Consider the following 22,603-nt stretch of genomic DNA (forward strand, 5'->3'; position numbering starts at 1 on the left):
TGAGCATGCATGTGTTCAACTTACCGCATATACGTATCAAACTATCAACATGACTATGTTCAGTAGTTGAATAGCTACTATTCTGAATGAGGTCATTCATATTGCCTCCAATCTAATGTTTCGTTTTAAATCCAGCGAACGCTGGAACTAAAGGCCTATTCATAGTAACTCCAGTTTTAGGTGATACGGTGACCCCTGAAAACACGCCGTCACAGCGTGACGGCGTGTTTTTGCTAACCACCAAAACGGTGGAGCTTATCACCTAAAACGAGTGTGAATAGGCCTTTAATGACGTTGACGCAAAAGGGGCCTATCTGCTTTTGTACTACTGTGTGGATGATGCTACAAGGCTAGCCTGAGCTAACGTGTTAGGTTTCTGGTCTAGAGGGGCGGGTCGCGGCTGAGATTTGCGCACGCCCTGATTGGATCTCAACGATCTGTCCCGTCAGCCCCGGCCCCTCCTCTCCCCCCCTAGTGCAGCGCTACGTCACATCATTTGGAGCGACGCCCACCCAGAAGGGTTGACTACCACTTCTAGACCAGAGCGGTCAATGCGTGCGTCCCCCCCCCCACCCAGGCTTTCAATTTTTGCGCCGACAAAAATGAAAGCCTGGGTACCGAGGCTACCACAAGGCTACCACAAAAATAAACATCCCAATGATGATTCACTAAAACACTGCATCCAATCCAATATCGTCCAAACTCCACCTAACCCTGTGATTCGTCATTTTAAATAGATTGTAAAGGCCTATTCATATAGTCTGGTTTTTCGGTGGTGAGGTGACCACCGCTCCGGTGGTGAGCTGACCACCGGAGCTGAAATAACGTTGAGCGGTGGTGAGTAAAAACAGAGAGAAGGGCTGGAGCGGTGGGCGGTGGTTTGCTCTTCACCGCGGCTCGTGACGTCATGTTGTAGTTCGGTGGTCACCCCACCACCGAAAATCCAGACTATGTATGAGCCTTAAGCGTTCATGCAAATGTGTTTGAATGGAGAGATTGTTTTTGAAAACTGACCAGTTAAATAATGCTACGTCAGAATGTGTGTTGTGTGCTGTTGGCTGCTATCAATCTCAATGATTTCAGTTGAGCTAACTAAGAAAGTAGTCAAATTGCCTTTGTTTGCTGTTAAACCAATATGGCTTTGTTCTGCCTGCAATGTTGCTTTTTCTTTCCTTTCTCTTATGTACCCTAGCGGGGACCAGAACGTGTTATAAGAAATGGCTAACCAGACTGCACCAATCAATCCAAGACCTTCCAGATGATGAGGATTTAGATTTCATGGGCAACTCCAATTGAATAACATTTTTTGTTGTTTCTGCTAACTTTTTCAGCTTTTCGTTGCTATTGGAGCATTGTCCCCCTTCTCCCACCCCCGGGCCCCTTACGGGTCCTCTGATTGGAGGGCTCTCTGGGAGGTCCTTCCTGATTGGCCAGCAAGTCGCTTCCCTGCAGCTGGCTCAAATCAAAGCCCAGCTTGCCCTGACACAGATAAGCAACGCTATTGCCGCCAGCAACCGCACCGTTGCACCAACAACAAACTCCAAGACCTCCACCCCATATCTATCTGTAAAACCCCCCTCCCCTACAGCTGCGGCCATCAACCTGCTAAACCTTCTAAAGGTTGCAAACACCATGTCCTATCCCTATAATCCTTATGCATCTGGGAACCAGAAATCCACACAGGGGCAGTATGGGTTCTCTGGTGCCCAGACAGGCATGGACTCTCTGGGAATGCCTTCTCATCCAAGCTCTGGGTCTGTTAACTCTGGTTTTGGATCTGCCAATGCGTCCTTCTCTGCGACATCCACCACCCCTGGGGTTATGCGCTCATCGATGCTGCCCCAGTATGGTCTGAGTAGTTCCACACACCCCTCTGATTTGGAGAATGCCATAGAAATGCATATCAGAGGGGCCAGAGAGGAGTCCAGGCTGGCAGGCCAAATGCTACAGCAGAGACAGCAGGTGCAGGCCACAGACCAGGACTCGTACCTGGATAAGAGTCCCAGGGACGATAGGCGTCCCCTAGGTGCAGGGATGACGTCTTACACCTCATCGTCGAGCTCCACCTCTCTTGGCCGTTTGGACATGAACATGGAGAAACAAGGTGGCGGTAGATCTCTGGACTGGATGTCAGGCTTCCGCACACCCTCTGCCACGGCTTCCTCCTCTAATTATTACCAATCATTGGATCAAAACATCCCTCTACTCTCACCCTCCCAGTCCTCACAATCATATCCTCACTCTTCTCAAGCCTCCCAATCCTCCCAGCCATATCAGACACCTGGTTATGCTAGTGGTAGGAGTGATGTGAGCAGCAATGTCAATGCTAGACCTGCATCTTCCTCGCTGAGCAGTGGGGATTACTCAGTTTCTGAGAAGTCCCCTTTAAATGCCAATTCCAACCCCAGCCGGCCCCAATACACGTCTGAATCTGCCAAAAACATCCTGCATCACTTTGGCCTTGCCGATGACGACTTGGAGCATCTCAGCGACTACCCAGACGATCAGTTGACACCTGCTAACTTACCGTTCATCCTGCGAAGTATCCGAATTGAGAAGAACAAGAGGACTGCTGCTCTCTCCAGCAGGTTGGACATGGACCACCGGCCTCAAGCTGGAAGTGTTGCGAGTGGATCAGACCCCCCTGTCGGACTACTTGGGACAGTCAAGAGACAAGAGGGGACATCATCTACCTTTCACCAGCCAAGCAAAGTGATTGACTATGGACATACCAGTAAATACTTTGGGGCTGAGATTGATGCAACTCTTAATAGTGGTGCCACTGCAAATATTGGTGGTGTGAGTGGGAGCAGGTTGCCGATGATGGACAGTTTTGCTAGTAGCACTCAAGGCTGCAAGCCACTGACAAAAGATGCTGGGTTGAAAGAATTCAGCAGCACAGCATCTCCCAGTATTGGCTCTTTCCAGACAAGTTCTGCCAGGCCCAGTGCCGGCTCATTCCAGACAAGTTCTGCCAGTGCCGGCTCCTTCCAGACAAGTCCTGCTGGGGGCAGCGCCTTCCAGACAAGTCCTGCTGGGGGCAGCTCCTTCCAGCCAAGTCCTGCTGGAGGCAGCTCCTTCCAGCCAAGTCCTGCTGGGGGCAGCTCCTTCCAGCCAAGTCCTGCTGGGGGCAGCTCCTTCCAGACAAGTCCTGCTGGGGGTAGCTCCTTCCAGACAAGTCCTGCTGGGGGCAGCGCCTTCCAGACAAGTTCTGCCGGTGGCAGCTCCTTCCAGACAAGTTCTGCCGGTGGCAGCTCCTTCCAGACAAGTTCTGCCAGTGGCGGCCCGTTCAAGACAAGTTCTGCCAGTGGCGGCCCGTTCAAGACAAGTTCTGACAGTGCTGGCTCCTTCCAGACAAGTTCAGCTGCCGGTTCCATCTCGTCCCTAGGATCGATGTTGCCTCCCCAACAGGCCCCTAATGACTCAGATAAACAAAAGAAAATGAGGGAGTTGACCAACGCATTGGTGGCTGCTCAGAATCGAATCTCACTTCTGAAGAAAGACGTGGATCACAGAATCCATGAGTCACCACCGGCAAAACCAATTCCGGTGAGAACGATGCGAACTGGACCAGAGAAGCAGCCAACGACTCTGACTCCTGCCACCGCCACGCCAACCCAGGTCCGTGGGGTGAACCAAAGCCGACCTGGCCTTGTGGTCCTCAACACCAGTGAGACCCATGGTCAAGATTCAGCTCAGAGTAAAGGGTCAGCAGTCAGAAAAGAGGCTCAGAACAATCAGCAGCAGCAAACCAAGCCATGGTCGCCTATAGTGGTCAACGTGAAGAACTCTGGTCATCGTACCGCAACGATACCTGTCAACCCACCGTTGGCGTCTTCTTCTACGACCCAGAGCCAGCCGCCATCGCAGAGGGCTGGTCGGTACCCGACGCCCAGCATGATGAGAGACTACGCAGCGGCCACGCCCAAAATATTTCCTCATACCTGTTCTCTGTGTAACATAGAATGTGTAACAATGAAGGTGAGTAGAAGACCCTATGCCCTGTTGACTTCCCCTCTCTTGATTGTTTTCTTATTATTTTAATATTTTAGTGATCTTTTTTTGTTAAAAAAGAAAAAAAACATTTAAATGTTGGAGTTTATGTACATTTTTTTATGCTCCTTTCTGTCGCTTAAACATTGTTGCTGAATATTTTGATGTGCTCAGAACTACTTTTTGGTGTATTTTGGTTTTGGGTTCCACAAGGGTTTTCTAAAGGTGTGTGTATAGCCATCTGTATCATGATTCTGCCATCTGTATCATGATTCCGCCTTCACACTCTCTCAATCTTTTAGGCTCGGTTGTTAGACATTGTACTACTTTGTCTAATGCATCTTCTTTTGGTTGATAACTTTAAAGCAAATAACCTGTGATGTTAAATTAAGGTTGGTCAACATTGCAGGAAACCAAATTGACAGCAAAAAGAAAAAAAGACGGAAGCTTATGTCTTATAAGCTGTAATGAATGTAATGGCTTAGGTCATTTAGCCAGACCTAATTTGTTCTGGGCTTTCCCTACCTACATAGAGAATTAAAAGGCCATCTGGCAGGTGTCAGGAAGAAGGCATTCTCATTGATATCTGTATTATATGCAGCCAAACAGTGCCATCTGTTAAAACCTTTAATAACACTGGCAGTAGTTCATTCAGAACGAGCTTCATGTGACTGCTTTGTGGAGGGGTCAAACCTTTCTGCGGAAAATCCCAGAGTTGCTCCACAACAGTCCCATGTTTGCTAGTTGCTACGGCTATGATACAGTATTTTTCTACAGGGACTAAGGGCCGATTCATACTCCTATTTTACCGCTGTTTCGGCGCTGTAGTGCCGAAATGATTTCGGCTCGTCAGAAATTTTCAGTAGCACCGAAGAGCCGACTTTAGGACGGTCCCCCAACCCCCCCCCCCAGAACCTCAAATGACGTCACATTGTAGGCTCTACAGAGCCGAACCGACTTTTATTCGGCTCTAAAATAGGAGTATGAATCGCGCCTAACACTGCCATTTCTGAATGTCTGCAAATGCATTGTCTTAGTCACCTGCCATTTGTATTTGTCTAACTAGTGGGGTAATTCACAATTCCTAACTTGGGCACTATTTTCAATAATGTTTTGACATGACCATACATTACTATTCAGGGCACCACTTTGGTTTATTATCATCTCTATCTTTGCCGGAGATTAAGCATGATGACCAATTTTCTATTTTTGTGTTCAATTAATTTTAATGAGTTGATTGATCTGTCATAATTCATAAATGTTTTTTGCAGTGTAACTTACAATATAGAGGGTCTGTGCAATTGTGCATGCATATAGTGAGTGGCAAATCGAGTGGCAAAGTGAGTTTAATTTCATTTAATGTAATCCAATAGGACTTTTTCTGTTTGGCTGTATCGTCTGTCAAGGCCAGATAGTAGTTTTTTTGCCACTCAGCAGGCGTTCCCGCATAACTTCCGGTATGAGTCACGCACATACCCTCTATTTTGTTATGTCTATTATGTAATTTAGCAATAACTTGCATAACTGAATTAGTGATACAAATGTGGGGTGATATTGGCCTGAAAAGATTGTGTACATGTTTACCACCTTGGTTTGATTTAAGCCAGTTCAAATACTGTAGTGTTAATGGCCCATTTATTAAGCGTTAAAAGTTAGAAAGTATTAGTATGTATTGTAAATGGTTGTTGCTGTATAGAAGAGGATGTATGGCTCTAAATGTGTCTATACTAAAGCTGCAATCCTGAACTAATTGTAATGGATACACTTTATTTTAACCGGTATGGTGGAATATGTTTAAGTAGCACATCTGCAGTGGTGGTGGTGTTTTCCATTGAGAAACGTAGACCCTCGTGTAGGGTAAAACGCCCCACTAGTTGATAAGTAGCCCTGCATGAGGCTCATAATCCAATGTCTCCCCAGGCCAAGTAGGTATTCCCGCTTTCATGAGCGGTGCATATTTTGGCCCCGACATTTGGAGCCCCAGATGTTAGTTTTGCAATTGCCTCGCTCTGTTCAGAGAGCACGACGGATTGCAGCTTTTAATTTTGAATGAAATGTTTGTTTCGTGGTGAATGTTGTAAAGAGGAGGACGTGGAAGTACATTTTACCGAGGGCATTGGTCCAGAAACTCAAACTGGGATGTCGGAATGTTTATCTGTACATTTCGTTTTTTTATGTTTTAACAAACAATTTCTGTTGATTCCTCTGCCAGATGACACCCCCAGGGTGTTTCAGTGCCGCATCTCTTTCTATAGGCCAAACCACATTTATTTGTTTGCCGGGGAAATAAGTAAAATGTCTCCGTTGGTGGGTAAGGTAGTATAAATTCAGTATTGAAGAAGCAAGTTAGATGTAACTTCCAGACAGCAACCGATGTTTGCCCAAACGTTGCTGATTGTAGGTTTCAATAATACACTTCTAATGATTAATATCTTTCTGCGGCCCAGACACTTGACTGACAAAGTGCCTAAGTACCCTTTTTTGAGTGGTGTAAACCACTCCCAACAACTGGCTTTGTACCCGTGTCTGTTCGTACCAAAAAAAGCTATGTACCCGTGTCTGTCCGTACCAAAACAAATGAGCACGGTTGCTATGATTTCATTACGTCAGACATTACGTCAGACCACTGCTGATCAGTCTATATAAGACCTTACACCACTCAGTTCACACGGGTGTGATTTTTTTTTTCTACAATGAATTTGTATACCTTGTAATCTTCATAAAATATGTTAATGTATGCACATCTGCAGGGAAACCCCAGCCGTATTTACCCCATGTGCCACTGCTGACTTAAATATGGATGTTGTTATCGCCCTGCTGAATGCCGGCGGACTTCTGCTTGATGTCACCACATGACCCAGGGTTTCTCTGCAATGTCGTATCTGTCGCTAGTTCCAAGATGGCTGCCATCCCTTGAAGATTTTGTAAAGAAGAAACGAACTGGACATTTCCCCCCTATCTGTCATGGAGTTGTTGCATCAAGGACACAAATTCACTCTCCTTTTATTCAGAGGAAGACAGAATGGACATTTTGTTGGAGGGACTGTGTCCATCTATTGACTCCAAATATTTAAAACTGTTAATGGTTGAATTGATGGACAACTAGAATGCCAACGGTGCAATGTCCGACTCGCAGAAAACTCAATTGATTAAAAGTCATTTGACGATCATGACCCTGAAACTAAACTGGTGGCACATTTGCTGCTGGAGTTGCTGTGAAATTACTAGTAGTAGTAGTGATGACGTCCATGTTGTCTTACCTAACGCTTCTGTTGTTGTTTTCTTTTATTGCTAGACATGGCTCGAACACCAGAATACCAGCCTTCACATCAACAGCTGCCGAATTCTCCACTATCTGTCAGTACTTATTCTTCTTAAGTTTTGTAATCTTTGTCAGGTTCTTTGTAGCCTCGGAGATCTCCGCCTACTGATCACATCTAGTGACATCTAAATTCCAACAGTGAAGAAAGCAGCCATTGACAAACTCACGCCTACTGCTTTTAACCCCTGAAACCCTCTATTAAAGTGATTGGAGTTCCAACTATAGCTATGGATAATTAACCTGACTCCGCCAGATGGGGCCGCAGAGAGTACACTGGGTTCCCCCCTCCTGCTCCCATCTGGGAACTCTCAGGCAGACTTGATGCCCGGCCACAAAACGGCCTGGCCAATCAGCAGCAGCTAGAGGCGGGATAGCTGCTGCTGATTGGCCAGGCCGTTGAATGTGTTGAATGTCTGAATGTGTTGCGTTGAGATGCGTTGTGAGCTTGTAGATCTGCGGTTTTTGGTGAACGTTCTCCCCCAGAATATGACTGCTGGGTTTCATGTGATTAAAACAACCTATATCACCTTCCCAAAAACGTTTTTGTGCCCCGGTCCGGGCACCTAGGCTGCTTATCCAGCCTGACAGCGTGTTGCGGGTTCGACTCCCGATCCCGACGACCTTTGCTGCGTGTCACTCCCCCCCCCCCCCCCCCCCCCCCCCCCATTTCCTGTCACTATACTGTACAGGTATGAAAAGGCAGATGAAGCCCCCAAAGATATCTTTTAAAAAAAAGCTAAAGAAAAAAAAGCAATGGTTATGCTATGCAGTTTTGTTTTTTTCTTAACACTTTCCGAATGGCTTCCACGCAGTGTTAGTGTCACTAACTACATTGAATTAATGTCCCCACACATAGGTAGGTTTATACATCTGAACGTTTGGCTACCCGAGAGTAGCATCTTTCAAACTTCATATACATTAGATCCTGTCATAACATGTGTAAATTCTTTTAGTTTTATTTATATGGAAATACTAGACTTCAGATTCTCATACAGATTGAGCACAGGCTAGCCTATAGTCACAATGTTACCTTTTGCATTAAGTCGTATCTTTTTAAATATGGCATGGATCAAGTTAATTCTTGATTTTATTTCTCCCAGGTATCCGGATTGGAGTGCAGAGACTCCAGCCTGGACTGGATCTGTGGCCAGGTGAGTTTGTCTGTGTGTTCTTTTTGCGTTATTATTTTCTATTCTCTTTTGCACAACTTTAACCCACACCATTCTTCCTTTTGTCATCCATCTCCATCTCGTCATCCATCCATGGCAACTCTCCCTCTCGTTCAGCACTGTACCCAGCACCTCAGCCAGAGACACGGTTCCTGCTCCCTCCTCTTCCTCCCAGGGTACCAAGCAGCATATCCAGGCGACCCGAGGCCGAAGCCACTCAGGATCTCGCTCCTTGTCCAGCCCCCGCCGTCCCCGTCGCAGCCCCTCGAGGTCATCGGGCAGCGGCGCGAGAGGGACGCGAAGAGCTCGTTCGCGTTCAAGGTCTCGATCCCGTTCACCTCGCAGTTCCAGACACCTTCGAAGGTTAGTGAGGGTCGAATATCTATCGCCTTTAATTCAGTGTATTATTACCTAATCATAATGCGATCTGAATGAATCAAATACACAGACTATAAACAAAACGTGTTTTATCCATCAGGTCCAGATCTAGGACCAGGTCTCCTTCTCCTCGCCGAGACCATGATGATCGATCACGGCCCAGGAGCCATGAGAGGGCGTGGTCCCCCGGACGGCGGTCACGATCCCGGAGCCGTGAGAGGCGTGCGTCTCCAGGGCGGTCCTCTGGACAGCGATCGCGGTCCAGGAGCCGCGAGAGGCGGGCGTCTACGCGGCGGTCCTCCGGACTTCACTCGCGGTCCAGGAGCCGTGAGAGGCGGGCGTCTACGGGGAGATCCTCTGGGCGCAAACCGACGGAGTCCAGCGTAGAGAGCCTGGCCAAGAAACTCCTGCAGACATCAGGTTAGACCGAAAGTCAGTGCATGTGCAGAGACACATGCACATGACGGAAATGTCTGATTCAAGAGAGCAAATGGATTGATATGATAAGACAGATCAATAGACAATTATAGTTAGAAATGACTACTGGACAAATGAGGTCGGAACACAGAACAGTATGGCTTTAATAAACATTGTTAATTGTCTAATGTGTAAGACAGCAATAATAAGTAATATTCTCCATTTCTGTTGATCACTGTAGTGCTGTATAATAGAGCGTCGCAGTCCCGCCCCTTACCATGGACCAGGAAATGATTCTCCGTTCATTTTTACGCCGCGGACAAAGCCAACTGGAGTCGTGACAAATCATTTTTGGGGCCGAAAAAATTATTAGAAAGAAGAAAAAAAACGGCAGGTTACAACTTTTTTTGTTGTTTTTCTTCTTTGAAATTATTTGTTTGGTCCAAAATATTGTTTGTGTTGTCATGAGTTGTCACGACTCGAGTTGGCTTTGTCCGCGGCGTAACCGTCTTTAAATAAATACTTTTTGAAATGTCTATGGGAAAAATGCATTGGGATTCATTTCCTGGTCCATGGTAGGGGGCGGGACTGCGACGCTCTATAGAGAAGAGATGGACTAAGGAGGCAATCTTTTAAAGTTAATTTTTAGAAAAGTCTTCCTTTTTCTCTTTCTGTCTTTTATTTCTGGCTCATTGTCTTTCCCCCCCCCCCCCCCCCACACATTCTCTCCCTTTTTGTCTGATAACCTCTTTGTTGCTCTCTATATTTCCCTCTCTCAGACCATCCTGATCTGAAGGCCATGATGGAGGCTCTGGCTCCAGCCCTGCTGTCTGAAATCAACAAGATGAAGCCCAGCTCCTCCACCAGGCGTTCCGCCTCTCCATCGGACAGAGGAGGGAGGAGGTCCTTTTCTCCTCCGTCAAAACGGAGCAGGCGCTCCGCCTCTCCAACGGCGAGAAAAGGAGGGAAAATATCTTCCTCGCCCACCTCGCTGTCCCACTGCTCTTCAGCGAGGAAGAAGACGGCGGGTAACTCCTCTTCATCGAGGGAGAAGTCCAGCACGGGGAAAGGAGGGGCCGCCGCCTCGGCTGCCAAGGTGTGGGATTAGTGTGCAATTACAGTAGATTGCATCGTGTTGTCTGCAATTAATTTTGAGCTTTACTTATGCGTGGGCATTTTTTTTTGTTTAGTTGTTTTTTTCCTCACAGCTAAAGAAAGAAAGAAAAAAACACTTGTGTGAAGTGAGGGGCGCTCTTATCATCATACATCACATTCCGTGCTCAGCCAATGAAATCGTCACATTCCGTGCTACGAACACATTCCGTGCTCATACCAGTAGTTTACACAAAAATCTGTGCACAGCGCCCCTCAAGAAGAACATCCAGAATGACAGAAAACGTTTAGTAGCTCTGACAAAACATTGTTTATTATCACTATATATATATAAAGATAATAGTTTGAGGTTATGTGGTTTCTCATGGGAGCTTTATACATACATCCAAGGCGTGTGCCATGTTTAGCAATTGATTTATTGACCCAAGGGACAAAGAGCTGAACAGACCGTTTGACCTGATGAATAGTAGTTAAACTTACTTTCACCAAACGCACTTGTGGAAAGCAAGGAGGATAATTGAAATGAATGCATTTAAATATTATGATGCTTAGGTAAGCAAAGCAAAGTTCTTTGTTTACCCAGGGAAGTGGACTAAGCTCGAGATGCTTGTTTACAGCCACACCCTGCTCATAGAACATTTCATGGTAGGGGTTCAATGCCTTGCTCAAGGGCACTTCAGCGGTGGTCATTTTAACGTGCCGGTCCGGGGATTCGAACTGGCGACCTTCCGGTATCAAGACCGCTCCGCAAACCGTTCGGCCACTGCTGCCTACTGGTGCCCTACTGGTGCCCACACCTTGTCATAGACGGCTAGCCACGCAATACAAATCACCTGCAGATGTACATTCGTCACCCTGGCTTTCTTAAAGGTATATTCAGTGATTTCACTTAATTCAAATATCACTTATTTTTTCTTATTTTTTGGATAATCCTCCCTACTATAAAGTGTGCTGACCATATAAGGAGTTCCTCCCTGTCCCCAGTGAGCCCCTGGAGTCAAAAAACCCTAGTTTCGGTTTGGGCTTTGGGTGGCAAAGCTTTCATCCAATCAGGATGAGAGGGGCCTTCCTCCAATCATGATCGAATGGGGCGGGCCTTGGTGCACGTGCTGTTGGTCTGTTGTCCCCCCCCCCCCACTGTAGTGCGTGCATGTGCACATCTTGTTACCGGGGCGGACCAGGGTTTTTTCCAAATCACCCAAATCACTGAATGCTCCTTTAAGCTGGGTCAATGAATTGGGGTTTTAAAATTCTCTCTCCTCTTTCCTTTTCTCTTTCTTTCCGGATGTGGCCAACTAAGCCCTTAATGCCTTCATCACACCTGGTCATACTGAGGGATGTCCCTAGGTTCCTCTCACACAAGGACGTGGAAGACGGCGTCCGTTCGTTTGGAGAGACGTCCTCCGTCGTCCTGAGGAGGAAGGATGAAGAGGTAGAGCCAATGGCATAGATTGACCTGGGAGAATGAAAAGCGGGCGTGCAGCGATGAATTGATTGTTGACCAAAGATTGTTTGTATCGAGCAACATTTTTGTAACGTAATGTTTTTGTAATGTTCAGAATGTATCGTCTCCCGTCTTTCCACAAAATAATAGAAAATGCTTTGATAGTGGGCTCGATTGGGTGTTCGTTAGCGATGAAGATTTACGAGCTCCATTCCCAAGTATAGTAATGCATGCTTTTGTGTGCCAGGCTTCTGTATGCTTTGCTGCTGAGGAGAGTGCCAGGGCTCTGACCAAATGCAAGCGCGTCAATATCAACGGCTGTGTACTCACTGTATTCACAGAGAAGGTACAGCACAACATGCACCCCCATACACTGCTCTTTCCTCTCCTTTCCTCGTCCTGTTCAGGACTCTGTAACCATTGGCTAAATCGGAATCATCTTTATTGTCACACCACAGGTGTAAAACAGAGAGTGAAATTCATTGTTGAGCTCCAAGCTAATAAACTCAATCTCTGTCTGCAGGACATCTCGTCCAAGGAGCAAGACAAGCTCGCTGAGAAGCCGTAAGTTGATTCCGTTTTGTCCCCTGGGCCGGTCATTTTTGCAGGGCCCCCATAGCGCACCATGCGCGCGACATTTTCTTGTTTTTCTGTGTTTTTATCATCTTTTTGACCTAAATTTAAAAAAATCAATGGCCAATGAAGGGCTCCAGAAGCCCTTTTCAGGGCGTCAAACCTAGTACCGTGCGGTCCAATTTCCTCAAAGGGCCCCTGAGAGCCACTGGCCCAATGGCCAATCTGTCCCCGATACGAGACTGCCTGACACTAGTGTCTTGAGAGGCTAACCCTAAACCTAACCTCAGTAAAACTATACCTGCCGGGAGCCAATCAGACACATGGTAAGGCGGGTCTATCCTATAATGTTGGTAGGATTGACAATCGCGCGTCTGCGGCAGAGAGCAGGATACTGTCCAAGCTCCGTTCCATCATGGACAATGTCTCCCACCCTCCCCATGATGAACTCGTCAACTGGAGTTCAGTGGGAGATTATTTTGCCAACATTTACCACAGCGGCAGTGTCCTGACTTGCCGTGGTGTTGATATTAGATAATAGGGACTTTAAGACGAGCCTGTTTTCACTATGTCCAGAGTGCCAGGGACGTTAAGACGAGATATTTTAATTATAATTTTTTTTATCCATATTTTGAAAATTCCTCTAATCTGGTGTACAGGTGATGACATGCACATGACGTGCACAAAATAATTACATTTTCTTTCTTTTGTCCCATAGCCAAAATGGCACCCCCGACCAAAAGTGGGGCGCTGAAAGAGTTAAAACGTCTTTGGCACTTAAACTGTTTTAAGCAACGACTGCTACGGCAGTCCGCTCCGGCAACCGGAAATGGATCAGTGCTCGATACATAAACCTGCTTGCCGTCGCAGCCCTTTCTACAACGGCAGAACCTACACTTACACGTAGTGTCTACAACGCCATGTCATAACCATGTTTATTGAAATTATAGCTGTCATACATTTACACCGATTGCTCCATCACCTCTCTTATGCTGTGTAATGTGTTGACATGCTCTGAATGAAGAAATAACACTAATACCATATGTCATATTAACCATGTTTATTAAAACGTTTTAGAATAACCAGTGGCGTGCACAGATGGACACTAGGGGGTGCTAGAGCACCCCCTGCCCTTTTGGCAATGTGCCCTTTTGAAGAAAAAAAACAAAAAAACTTTTTTTTTTTTTTAGATTTTTCAAAAATAGCAGACCTACAAGCTCGTAGCGCGCCACTAGGTGGCGCGCTATGAGCTTGTAGATCTGCTATTTTTCAATAGCTAAAGCATAACATAATGCTAACACCAAAAGGGGTTCCCGCCCAAAATGGGTTAAGGCAACCGGCCGGTTCCACGCGCTGCACAAGGTGCCCTTTTTTAACTTGAGCACCTGCCCCTCTAAATGTCTGTGCACGCCACTGAGAATAACAGATTGCTCCAGCACCTTCCTCTTTCCACTGCTGATCATGTCCAGCGCATGTAAGAATTAAGCAATATGGGCAAGTTAGCTGACGCGCGACGGGGTGTTTAAAAACAAATGGTTTGTTTGACACATGCTGCATAGACGCGTCACCATGGGAACCAATGTCGCCGACGGCTGTTTGCTTAGCGATTTTGACAGCTGCGGCGATTGCACCATAGTCGCCGTACTTCCGCCTAGCGGAGCCATCCTGAAAACCGTCGTTGCTTAAAGTCCCTAGTATTGTTGTGGCTGTGTGACATTGGTTAATTGAAGGGCCTGCACCATGTGTGTACTTACGCCTTACTGCGTTGCCCCCGCTATGACCTGACAAAGATATGACACAACAATGTCAATGTTGAAGATATCTATTTTAGGGGTGACGGGAAATGGTACTTGATTGCCCTCATTTTGGTCTAAATGTATTTATTTATTTATTTATTTGACAGGGACAATGCTCATTAATCAACATTTCAGTTTTCACTTCCATGTAAATGTGCCAGAGTTAGCCATAAGCTAATTTTCATCTGTAGTCCCTGAGCAGGCTCTTAAAAAGGTAGTAAAACTAAACATACAATGACACATACAGTACAGTACAATACAATGCAATACAATACAGAACAGATAAAAGAAAGACAGAGTGTATAGTGTGCCAGCACACAACACCATGCGTTGATGCCATGTGTGCATATGTGCCAGCACCCAACACTATGTCCATACAAAAACACAATACAACGGATAGTCCCACACTAATCAATTATTAAAACAATTGTCAGTTCCAGCCCTAATCTCTTTGTTTCTGTCCTACACAGGAAGCCTCGCTTGGGCACAACAAGAACTGTCAAAGGCCCAGTCAAAAAACCATCCAGTACCACTAGCACCGCTAAATTGGTTAGCAAAGCCAAAACTGTGGCCTCCAAGGGCGCTGTGACCTCCAAGGGCGCTGTGACCTCCAAGGGCGCTGTGACCTCCAAGGGCGCTGTGACCTCCAAGGGCGCTGCGACCAGAACAACTGTTAAAGCGGGTGCTGCGGCCTCCAAGACAGCTGAGAAGAAGTCCGCTCCGTCAGAGCCTAAGCCTTCTGCAGTTCCAAAAAAACAAGCTGAAAAAGAGAGAGCTTCTGCATCCCAATCCACACTGGAACCTTGGAAACAGCCCAAGACTGAGCAATTGAACATTCCAACACATTATGCCTCAAAAGAAGGGCGTCCCTTTCGTTCCACATCAGTCTATTCAATAGATTATAGACCGGACGCTGACATTCAGAAAGGCACACAGTTCAAAGAAGCAACCGCCAAGACCAGTGGAATGGGCGTCATCGATCTCACCCTCGAGGATGAAGCTGGCATGAAAAGGGCCGTGAAGGTAACTGAACCTGTGCAGGCCATACCCACGGTTTTGTCGGATAAATCCAATTATAATCTACTCAACATCAAATCAAATGATACACCCGGCAATGCTACGGCCTTGGATCAAGATGTTAACAAGATTCGAACGATACCTTTCCACCCAAGACCTTTCCACCAGAAACCGCTAACGAATGCTTTTCAATCCTTTTCAAACCTCAAAGTCCTGATCTCACCCTTTGAACACTCTACGTCCACTTCTTTGCCTACGAACAAAGAAACTACACCCACGTGTCTGGATACGAATGGTCCTGAAACCAGTCATTTCCGGTCCAGTAGTCTCGGCGATGCTCCACCCTTGCTTAAAGATCCCATGGACGCTACTCCGTCCAAATCTTCAGAAGACAAGCCAGAGAGTCCCGAAACCACTTGCAAGTCTGGAGATCCTAGTAATCCCACACCCTTACGGAAAGACTCCAAACCCTCTTCTCCACTTGAAACTGCACAAAAGTCTTTGGACCAACAAGGTGCTGGGACAACTCACGACGAGTCCCCTGACACAAGTAGTGACACAAACCTAACTAAAGATGCGAACGTCATCTCTCCCCTCAAGACATCTGAAACCTCGAACACATCCTCGGTTGCCAATCCTCAGGTTCCTGCTTCCCCCGAGCCTAGCAGCCCAGCAGCAAAGGGTTCTGAAACCAGTGGTACCCAGTGCAGTAGTACCAGTGACGTTGCACCCTCGCTTACAGATCCAATGCATGCCTCTCCGTCCAAATCTTCCGATGGCAAGCCGGATAGTTCTAAAATGACTCGCAAGTCTGGGGATCCTAGTAATACTACTACACCCTTACACAAGTCTGGGGGTCCTAGTAATACTACTACACCCTTACACAAGTCTGGGGGTCCTAGTAATACTACTACACCCTTACACAAGTCTGAGGGTCCTAGTAATACTACTACACCCTTACACAAGTCTGAGGGTCCTAGTAATACTACTACACCCTTACACAAGTCTGAGGGTCCTAGTAATACTACTACACCCTTACACAAGTCTGGGGGTCCTAGTAATACTAATACACCCTTACACAAAGACTCAAAACCCTCTACTGCACCTGCTGAAACTTCACCCAAGTCTTTGGATCCACAAGGTGCGGGGACGACTCGCGACGAGTCCCTGGACACTATCAGTGATACAAGTTTACCTGAAGAGTCTAGCACCATCTCTCCCCCCAAGACATCAGAACCCTCCGACAAATGCTCTCGGAATACCGCCGCTCCCAAGTCCAGCAGCGCCAGCGTCAAAGATTCGCCCCCCACTTCTATGCCAGTTATCACACAAACGACACCCACGTCTTTGAATTCAAAGGCTGCTGAAACCGGCCACGCGCTCAGCAGTGCTGCACCCTTACCTCAACATTCTACCCCCACTTCTACACCTGAGGCCACAGAGACCCCACCCAAATGCGCAGACGACAAGAGTCTGGGGTCTTCTGCCAAAGTCTCTCCACCTGGGACTGCGCAGCTTGAGGGCAGGCTAGGTTTGGAGTCTGCTGAAGGGTTGCAGATGCCAACCGAAGAGGCCGTCCCTGAAGGTTCAGCCACCTCAGCGCAAGATGGTATGTTTTTAACTAATGTATATTGCATTGATGCAGTTTAATACTTTTCTCTGTACGCACACGTGCACGCGCGCACACACACACACACACACACACACACACACAGTGACAATATTGTGGAGACGGTGCGACTATGTAGAATTTTTTTAATTCCCTAATGAAATGTGAAAGTCTCAATACTCTTCCCCCCCCCTGGAGGCCGTGTTATATCATTGATTCCATTGCCTATTTCACCCAAGGTGTGGCATCCAAGACACAATCTGAAAAGCAGTCAGAATCCGCCAACAATCCACTCGAACCCGAAGGTGGCGGTTCTGAAATTCAGAACGGCACAAAGTCGAAAGAAGCAACTACCAAGACCAGTGGAATGCCGATCATCGATCTAACGGGAGACGATGAAGCTGACATGACAACGGATGCGAAGGAAACTGAACCTGTGCAGCCCATGCCCCCTAAAGGTTTAGACACACACACGCACGCACACACACACACACACACACACACACACACACACACACGGTATGTCATAAATATGAAAGCGATATGAAAGTATGTATATTAAAATGTATAGTAAATATGTATCTATAATCAATAGATCCATGGAGACGGTGTGACTATGCAGACATGGCTTCTAAAATGCTGTCGGAATCCACCGAGACGCAACCGGCACAGTCGACGAAGGATTCAGCAAGTGATGTCAAGCTGAGCCACATGGTTTTCAGAACACCAGGTGAGGGGGCTTGTGGCATTGTGGGATTCATGTGAAATTCATCACAGGAGTTGTGCCTTTGTTTTTTATTTAAAATTTTGTTTTTTTGGTTGGCGTTTTTGCCTTTATTGATAGGGTACAGTGTGTGTGTGTGTGTGTGTGTGTGGGGGTGGGGGGGTGGCGGTGTGTGGCAGTAGAGCCAGTTCGATCCCAGGTTCCCCCAGAGTTAGTGTCGAAGTGTCCTTGAGCAAGACACTGAACCCCTAATTTGCTCCCCATGTGCAGGTTGGTGCCTTGCATGGTTTCCTCCGCCATCGGTGTGTGTGTGTGAATGTAATGCACAATCCAAAGTAAAGGGCTGTGGATAAAAAGTGCTATATAAATGCACCATTTATGAGACTGAATCTGCAGATAAAACGCAATTACACACAGAAGTGAATGCACTGCGAAGCCATTAAATAAACCAAGGTTCTCTCTCACAGATTCCGTACACCTGGAGGTGTTGAACAAAACTCAGGTGAGTGTCTGCATATCGCCGTTGCATATATCTATATTATGTACTGTATATTATTCGTGCATCTATTCTACAAAGTGAAATACGTTTGGCACTGTACATTAGTAGATAATGTGTCCACCAATTCGTTTTACCCATTTTGGGCGGGAACCCCTTTTGGCGTTAGCATCATGTCATGCTTTAGCTATTGAAAAATAGCAGATCTACAAGCTCATAGCGCGCCACCGAGTGGCGCGCTACGAGCTTGTAGGTCTGCTATTTTTTTTTTTAAATCGAAGAACGACTGACATGGAAACATAGCTTTTTCAGAAAACTGTCGGGATGTAGAAGACATTTTTAGAATCTGATCTCAGGTCAGAATGGGTTAATGATTCCCAGCTGAAAACACAAAGTGCTCATCCAAACAGCCAGAGTTGAAAAATGTTCAACTCTTCAGTGACCAGATGAGAGTGACAAATGTGAACGCTCAAGCACAGAATGGATGCTCGGCGCCTTTTCACACTGTTAAATATTACAATACTGTTAAATACAACTTAAAACGTGCATACTGTATACACAGCACATTGAAAACAATTAAAAGCATACTACACTTGTGCTTAGTGAAAGAAAACACCTGGGTGGACACTTCACATTTAGTGCTGAAACGATTAACCCATTCTGGGCGGGAACCCCTTTTGGTGTTTTAAGCGTTACGTTAAACTGTAGCTATTAAAAAAATAGCAGATCTACAAGCTCATAGCGCGCCACCGAGTGGCGCGCTATGAACTTGTAGGTCTGCTATTTTTGAAAAAAGGTTATGTTAGGTTAGGTGATTTAGAAAATTTCGACTTAGGGTTAGGGCTGATGTCGAAATTTAAAAAAAAAAGTTTTCTAAATCATGACAATTTTCGGAAAGAAAAAGGCACATTTTAACGATTTTTCAAAAATAGCAGACCTACAAGTTCATAGCGCGCCACTCGGTGGCGCGCTATGAGCTTGTAGATCTGCTATTTTTCAATAGCTAAATTATAACAATGTTTAAAACACAAACGGGTTCCCGCCCCAAAATGGGTTAATGGTTAATGTGGTTAAACGCTAGCGTGACATGGATGCGTTCCAGGTCTCAATGGATTAAGGGAGTATAGTCGATGAACAGAAAATGTATCAATATATCTACCGATTCTCTTTTTCTATTCCCCATCCTGTCCTCAGATCGGCGCCCTCTTGCGCACTCAGCCCAGCAGGAAGGTTGTAATGATAACGAACCTGCCGGAGTGGCCAGCTGCACAGTACACGGAACAGGAGCTCGTTAAGCTGTTGACCCCCTACGGGTACACGCACACGAAGACCAACATCTATGTTATCCCCCACCAATGCATGGTACGGACCTCCACCCGTCATCAGGGATCATTCAATATGTCCGTACACGGACAAATGTGTAATAATACCCATTACTGACTGTCAAGTGTCTGTTTTCATTAGAATATGTATTTAAGCGACCCAGGGTGCCCACTTTTACACCCACTTTTTTAACCAATACGTCCACAGACGTCCTGGGCACTACATGCAGTAATTCCTAGGACGTCTGTGGACGTTTTGGACACACAACTTATTTACTATGACACTATGGCATGTTAACACATTTTGTGCCCAAAACGTCTGTGGACGTCCTGGGTATTACCGCACGTGCATAGCCCAAGACGTCTGTGGACGTCTTTGAAAAAAAATAAAAAATAATAATATATATATATTTTTTTAACATGTGGTGCCAAAGTTTGTGTTTTCGCCATTGAGAATGCATTTGGCGTTTAAATTAAATAACTCAGAAACTATAAAACATTTCAAAGTAAAAAGTTCCAGCATGTGTCTCCACAGTCAGCTGAATTATAAAAAATGTGAATGGATTTTCTAGGTGAAAGTGATTTTGGGCAGTTTTGCGTGGGCTCTCAAGTCCAACTAGTGGTTCTGAAATGTTGTATATATTAACTCAGACTGGTCAAATCCATTTGAACACTCTTAGGCCCAAACCACACCAATGTGTTGTTGACATGTAGACACATGTAGACACTTGAACTCATGGGCTTTATAGTTACAGACCTGTTATGGTCATTCAGGGCTTGCTCTTTATGGGTTTCTGGTAATTGCCTGACGAAACCTGACGTGCATAGGGTGCTTAAAACGTGCCTTAATTAGGGCATAGTGATATGAAGTTCATGAACAAACAATATTTTCAAGTAGATGGCTTAAAGTTAACACTTTAATTGCCCGGAACTATTTAATCCATTACATTCATGCGCCCAGTCGATTTATAAACACGGACGCCTTTTCCGGACGGACCGGCCGGAAGTTCATGATGTTGTGTAGCAGCTAACAATAGCCACAGCACTTTAGAGTCGATCGACAACAACGGGAGACAAGAATACATCTATCGAGACTAGCGACTGGACCGCGGAGCGCCGTCTAACACAGGATGATTTAGATCGCGATTTATGAACGTTTTAAGATTTTCGTTTTCATCAGCTAAACAGAGGAGGGAGTTTTTTGATGATGTCTCACTCTTGCGCGTCACCGATGAGAGCCCAGCAGGCGCGCCTGGGCTATACAGCCAGGCGATCCGTTCTCGTATCAATAAACTTCGTCTTTAGGACAATACTTCGTCCTGAGCGTCGGGCGTTACTAATAGAAAGGACAAAGAACTTCGTCCTGGGCGATGGGAGTGTTAATATCAATATTTGTGTGATGATAAAATCGTATTGTGGCAAAATTATAAAGGATTTATCGATTTATAATGTATATTTGTTTGGAAAAAAAAATCCCAAATAGCTGATCTACAGCTATTTGGGAACACATTGTGATCTGATGTGTTGTGAGCTTGTAGATCGGCTGTTTTAGGGGGTTGTGGACAAGTTTGTCCTCTCTCTATTTCCCATATTTTGTTTTGTCTCCTGGTCCCATCTTTGTGTAATAGTAATGAACCCATTATGCAATGTTGTTTTCCCTGGCAGGCGTTGGCGTTCATGCCAAAGTGGGTAGCTCTTGCAAACCAGTCATCCTTCTTCCGGCCTTCTACCTTGAAGGGGTCAAACCTTCTCTTCCACTTACTGACCGAGGACTTTAGCATGGACCCGGTAAGAAGTGTACACACGCCACAGTCCTCTTTCATGCACACATTCTTATATTTATTGTATACCCCTTCGCCTTGCAATTGAATTCAGTTGACTATCCATTCCCCAACCCCGTCAACACTACAAATCTAAATTGAACCACTTAACCACACTAGCGGCACTATTCTGGGTATGTGATAGTAGGCGAACATTCAGGGAAAATCTTGAAAGTAGTCGATCTAAACTCCTCACAAAAAGTTCGGAAACATAACTTTGGTCAAATATTTCTCCCCTTTAATAATGCAATTTTTATATCATTTTCATCGTTGATTAGTCACCTAATAAAAAAACAACACATATTGGCCATTTTTACACTTTATTAATTTTACACTCTGTATTCGGGAACTCAGTAGTGTGTGGAAGATCCATACACATCTTTTGGGTCCAGCACCGTATTCTGAAACTGGGATGTGCATATCGTTTTCCTTCTTTACAGAAGATCCATACACAGCCACAATAGCTTGGCACCACATTATAAATGGTTCAAGGTTTTTTTATGATCCTATGGCCGTTTTTAGCCCAACCTCTTTAAGCGCAAACCACACCGGTTGCAACTCCTGGCAACAAAGCGGTGTTAATGCAACTCATTTGCACTGCCATTAGATAATGGTTGCGAGTAGTAGGCACACCGGGTGCAGTATAGGGCATTCACTTCTAGTCATTTTTACTAGTTGACTAGTTGCCCAGTTTACTAGTCAACTACCTATTATGTACAAAATTGAATAAATTAAAAAAATAAACTTTTTTACATATCTTATTTTTTATTTTGACCTTTTGTGATAATTTGAATTTTGTTGTTATTTGTCATGTCATGAATACCCAGGACCTGAATGGAAGGACTGTTTTCAGTGATCTCTTTGGACATGTGTTTGACTGTACCCTGTACTGATTACATTTCTGCCAATAAAGTATTCAATCAATGAATCAATAGCTAGTCCCCACTGTATTACACTGTACTATGGCTCCCCCTAATGTCCGTTTATGGTACGTGTACCCTGCACGCTGTAGCAGAGCTAGTGCGTAAACTGCACATGCTCACAACTCTGTGTGCCGTGTTGACAGTTCACACTTAGTTAGTACATATGGAAATATGGAATATACAATTGGATCTGGGTGTCTTTCAGCAACACTAACTCAAAGGTAGGAAGCAACCTTTCAATCTACTGTAGCTGTGTGGTGAAAATACATGTTTTGCCTTAGTCTGCGAGTGGAGTTGCACGGGTGCAGTACTTAGTTTAGACAGTTTTTGGTTTAGACTAGTCACGTGGCAGCACACCTAAACCTAACCTTAGCCCATGTCTAACCAATGACTAGTCTACACTAAGTATGCACCCGGGCACACCAAGTAGGCATCGGTGTGGTTTGGGCCTTAACAGAGCAGCCCAATGAAAACTATCTGCTGTGTT

General features: G+C 45.6%; 1 protein-coding gene across 1 annotated transcript in view; it reads left to right on the forward strand.

Annotated features, from left to right (window-relative positions):
- LOC306914377 (uncharacterized protein) overlaps positions 1–22,603 on the forward strand; it is a gene marked incomplete at its 5' end in the record, with an annotated part of 102,695 nt that overhangs the window by 36,709 nt on the left and 43,383 nt on the right. The window contains 15 exons of the mRNA XM_079491372.1: positions 1,332–3,981; positions 7,289–7,350; positions 8,416–8,466; positions 8,602–8,847; positions 8,963–9,282; positions 10,059–10,375; positions 11,693–11,824; positions 12,084–12,182; positions 12,360–12,400; positions 14,676–16,831; positions 17,071–17,289; positions 17,427–17,561; positions 18,023–18,057; positions 19,246–19,413; positions 21,039–21,161. Coding sequence (XP_079347498.1) covers positions 1,332–3,981; positions 7,289–7,350; positions 8,416–8,466; positions 8,602–8,847; positions 8,963–9,282; positions 10,059–10,375; positions 11,693–11,824; positions 12,084–12,182; positions 12,360–12,400; positions 14,676–16,831; positions 17,071–17,289; positions 17,427–17,561; positions 18,023–18,057; positions 19,246–19,413; positions 21,039–21,161 — 6,754 coding nt within the window. The remainder of the gene's footprint in view (positions 1–1,331; positions 3,982–7,288; positions 7,351–8,415; positions 8,467–8,601; positions 8,848–8,962; positions 9,283–10,058; positions 10,376–11,692; positions 11,825–12,083; positions 12,183–12,359; positions 12,401–14,675; positions 16,832–17,070; positions 17,290–17,426; positions 17,562–18,022; positions 18,058–19,245; positions 19,414–21,038; positions 21,162–22,603) is intronic.

Source organism: Electrona antarctica, assembly GCF_951216825.1.
Source record: "Electrona antarctica genome assembly, chromosome: 21".
Lineage (NCBI taxonomy): Eukaryota > Metazoa > Chordata > Actinopteri > Myctophiformes > Myctophidae > Electrona > Electrona antarctica.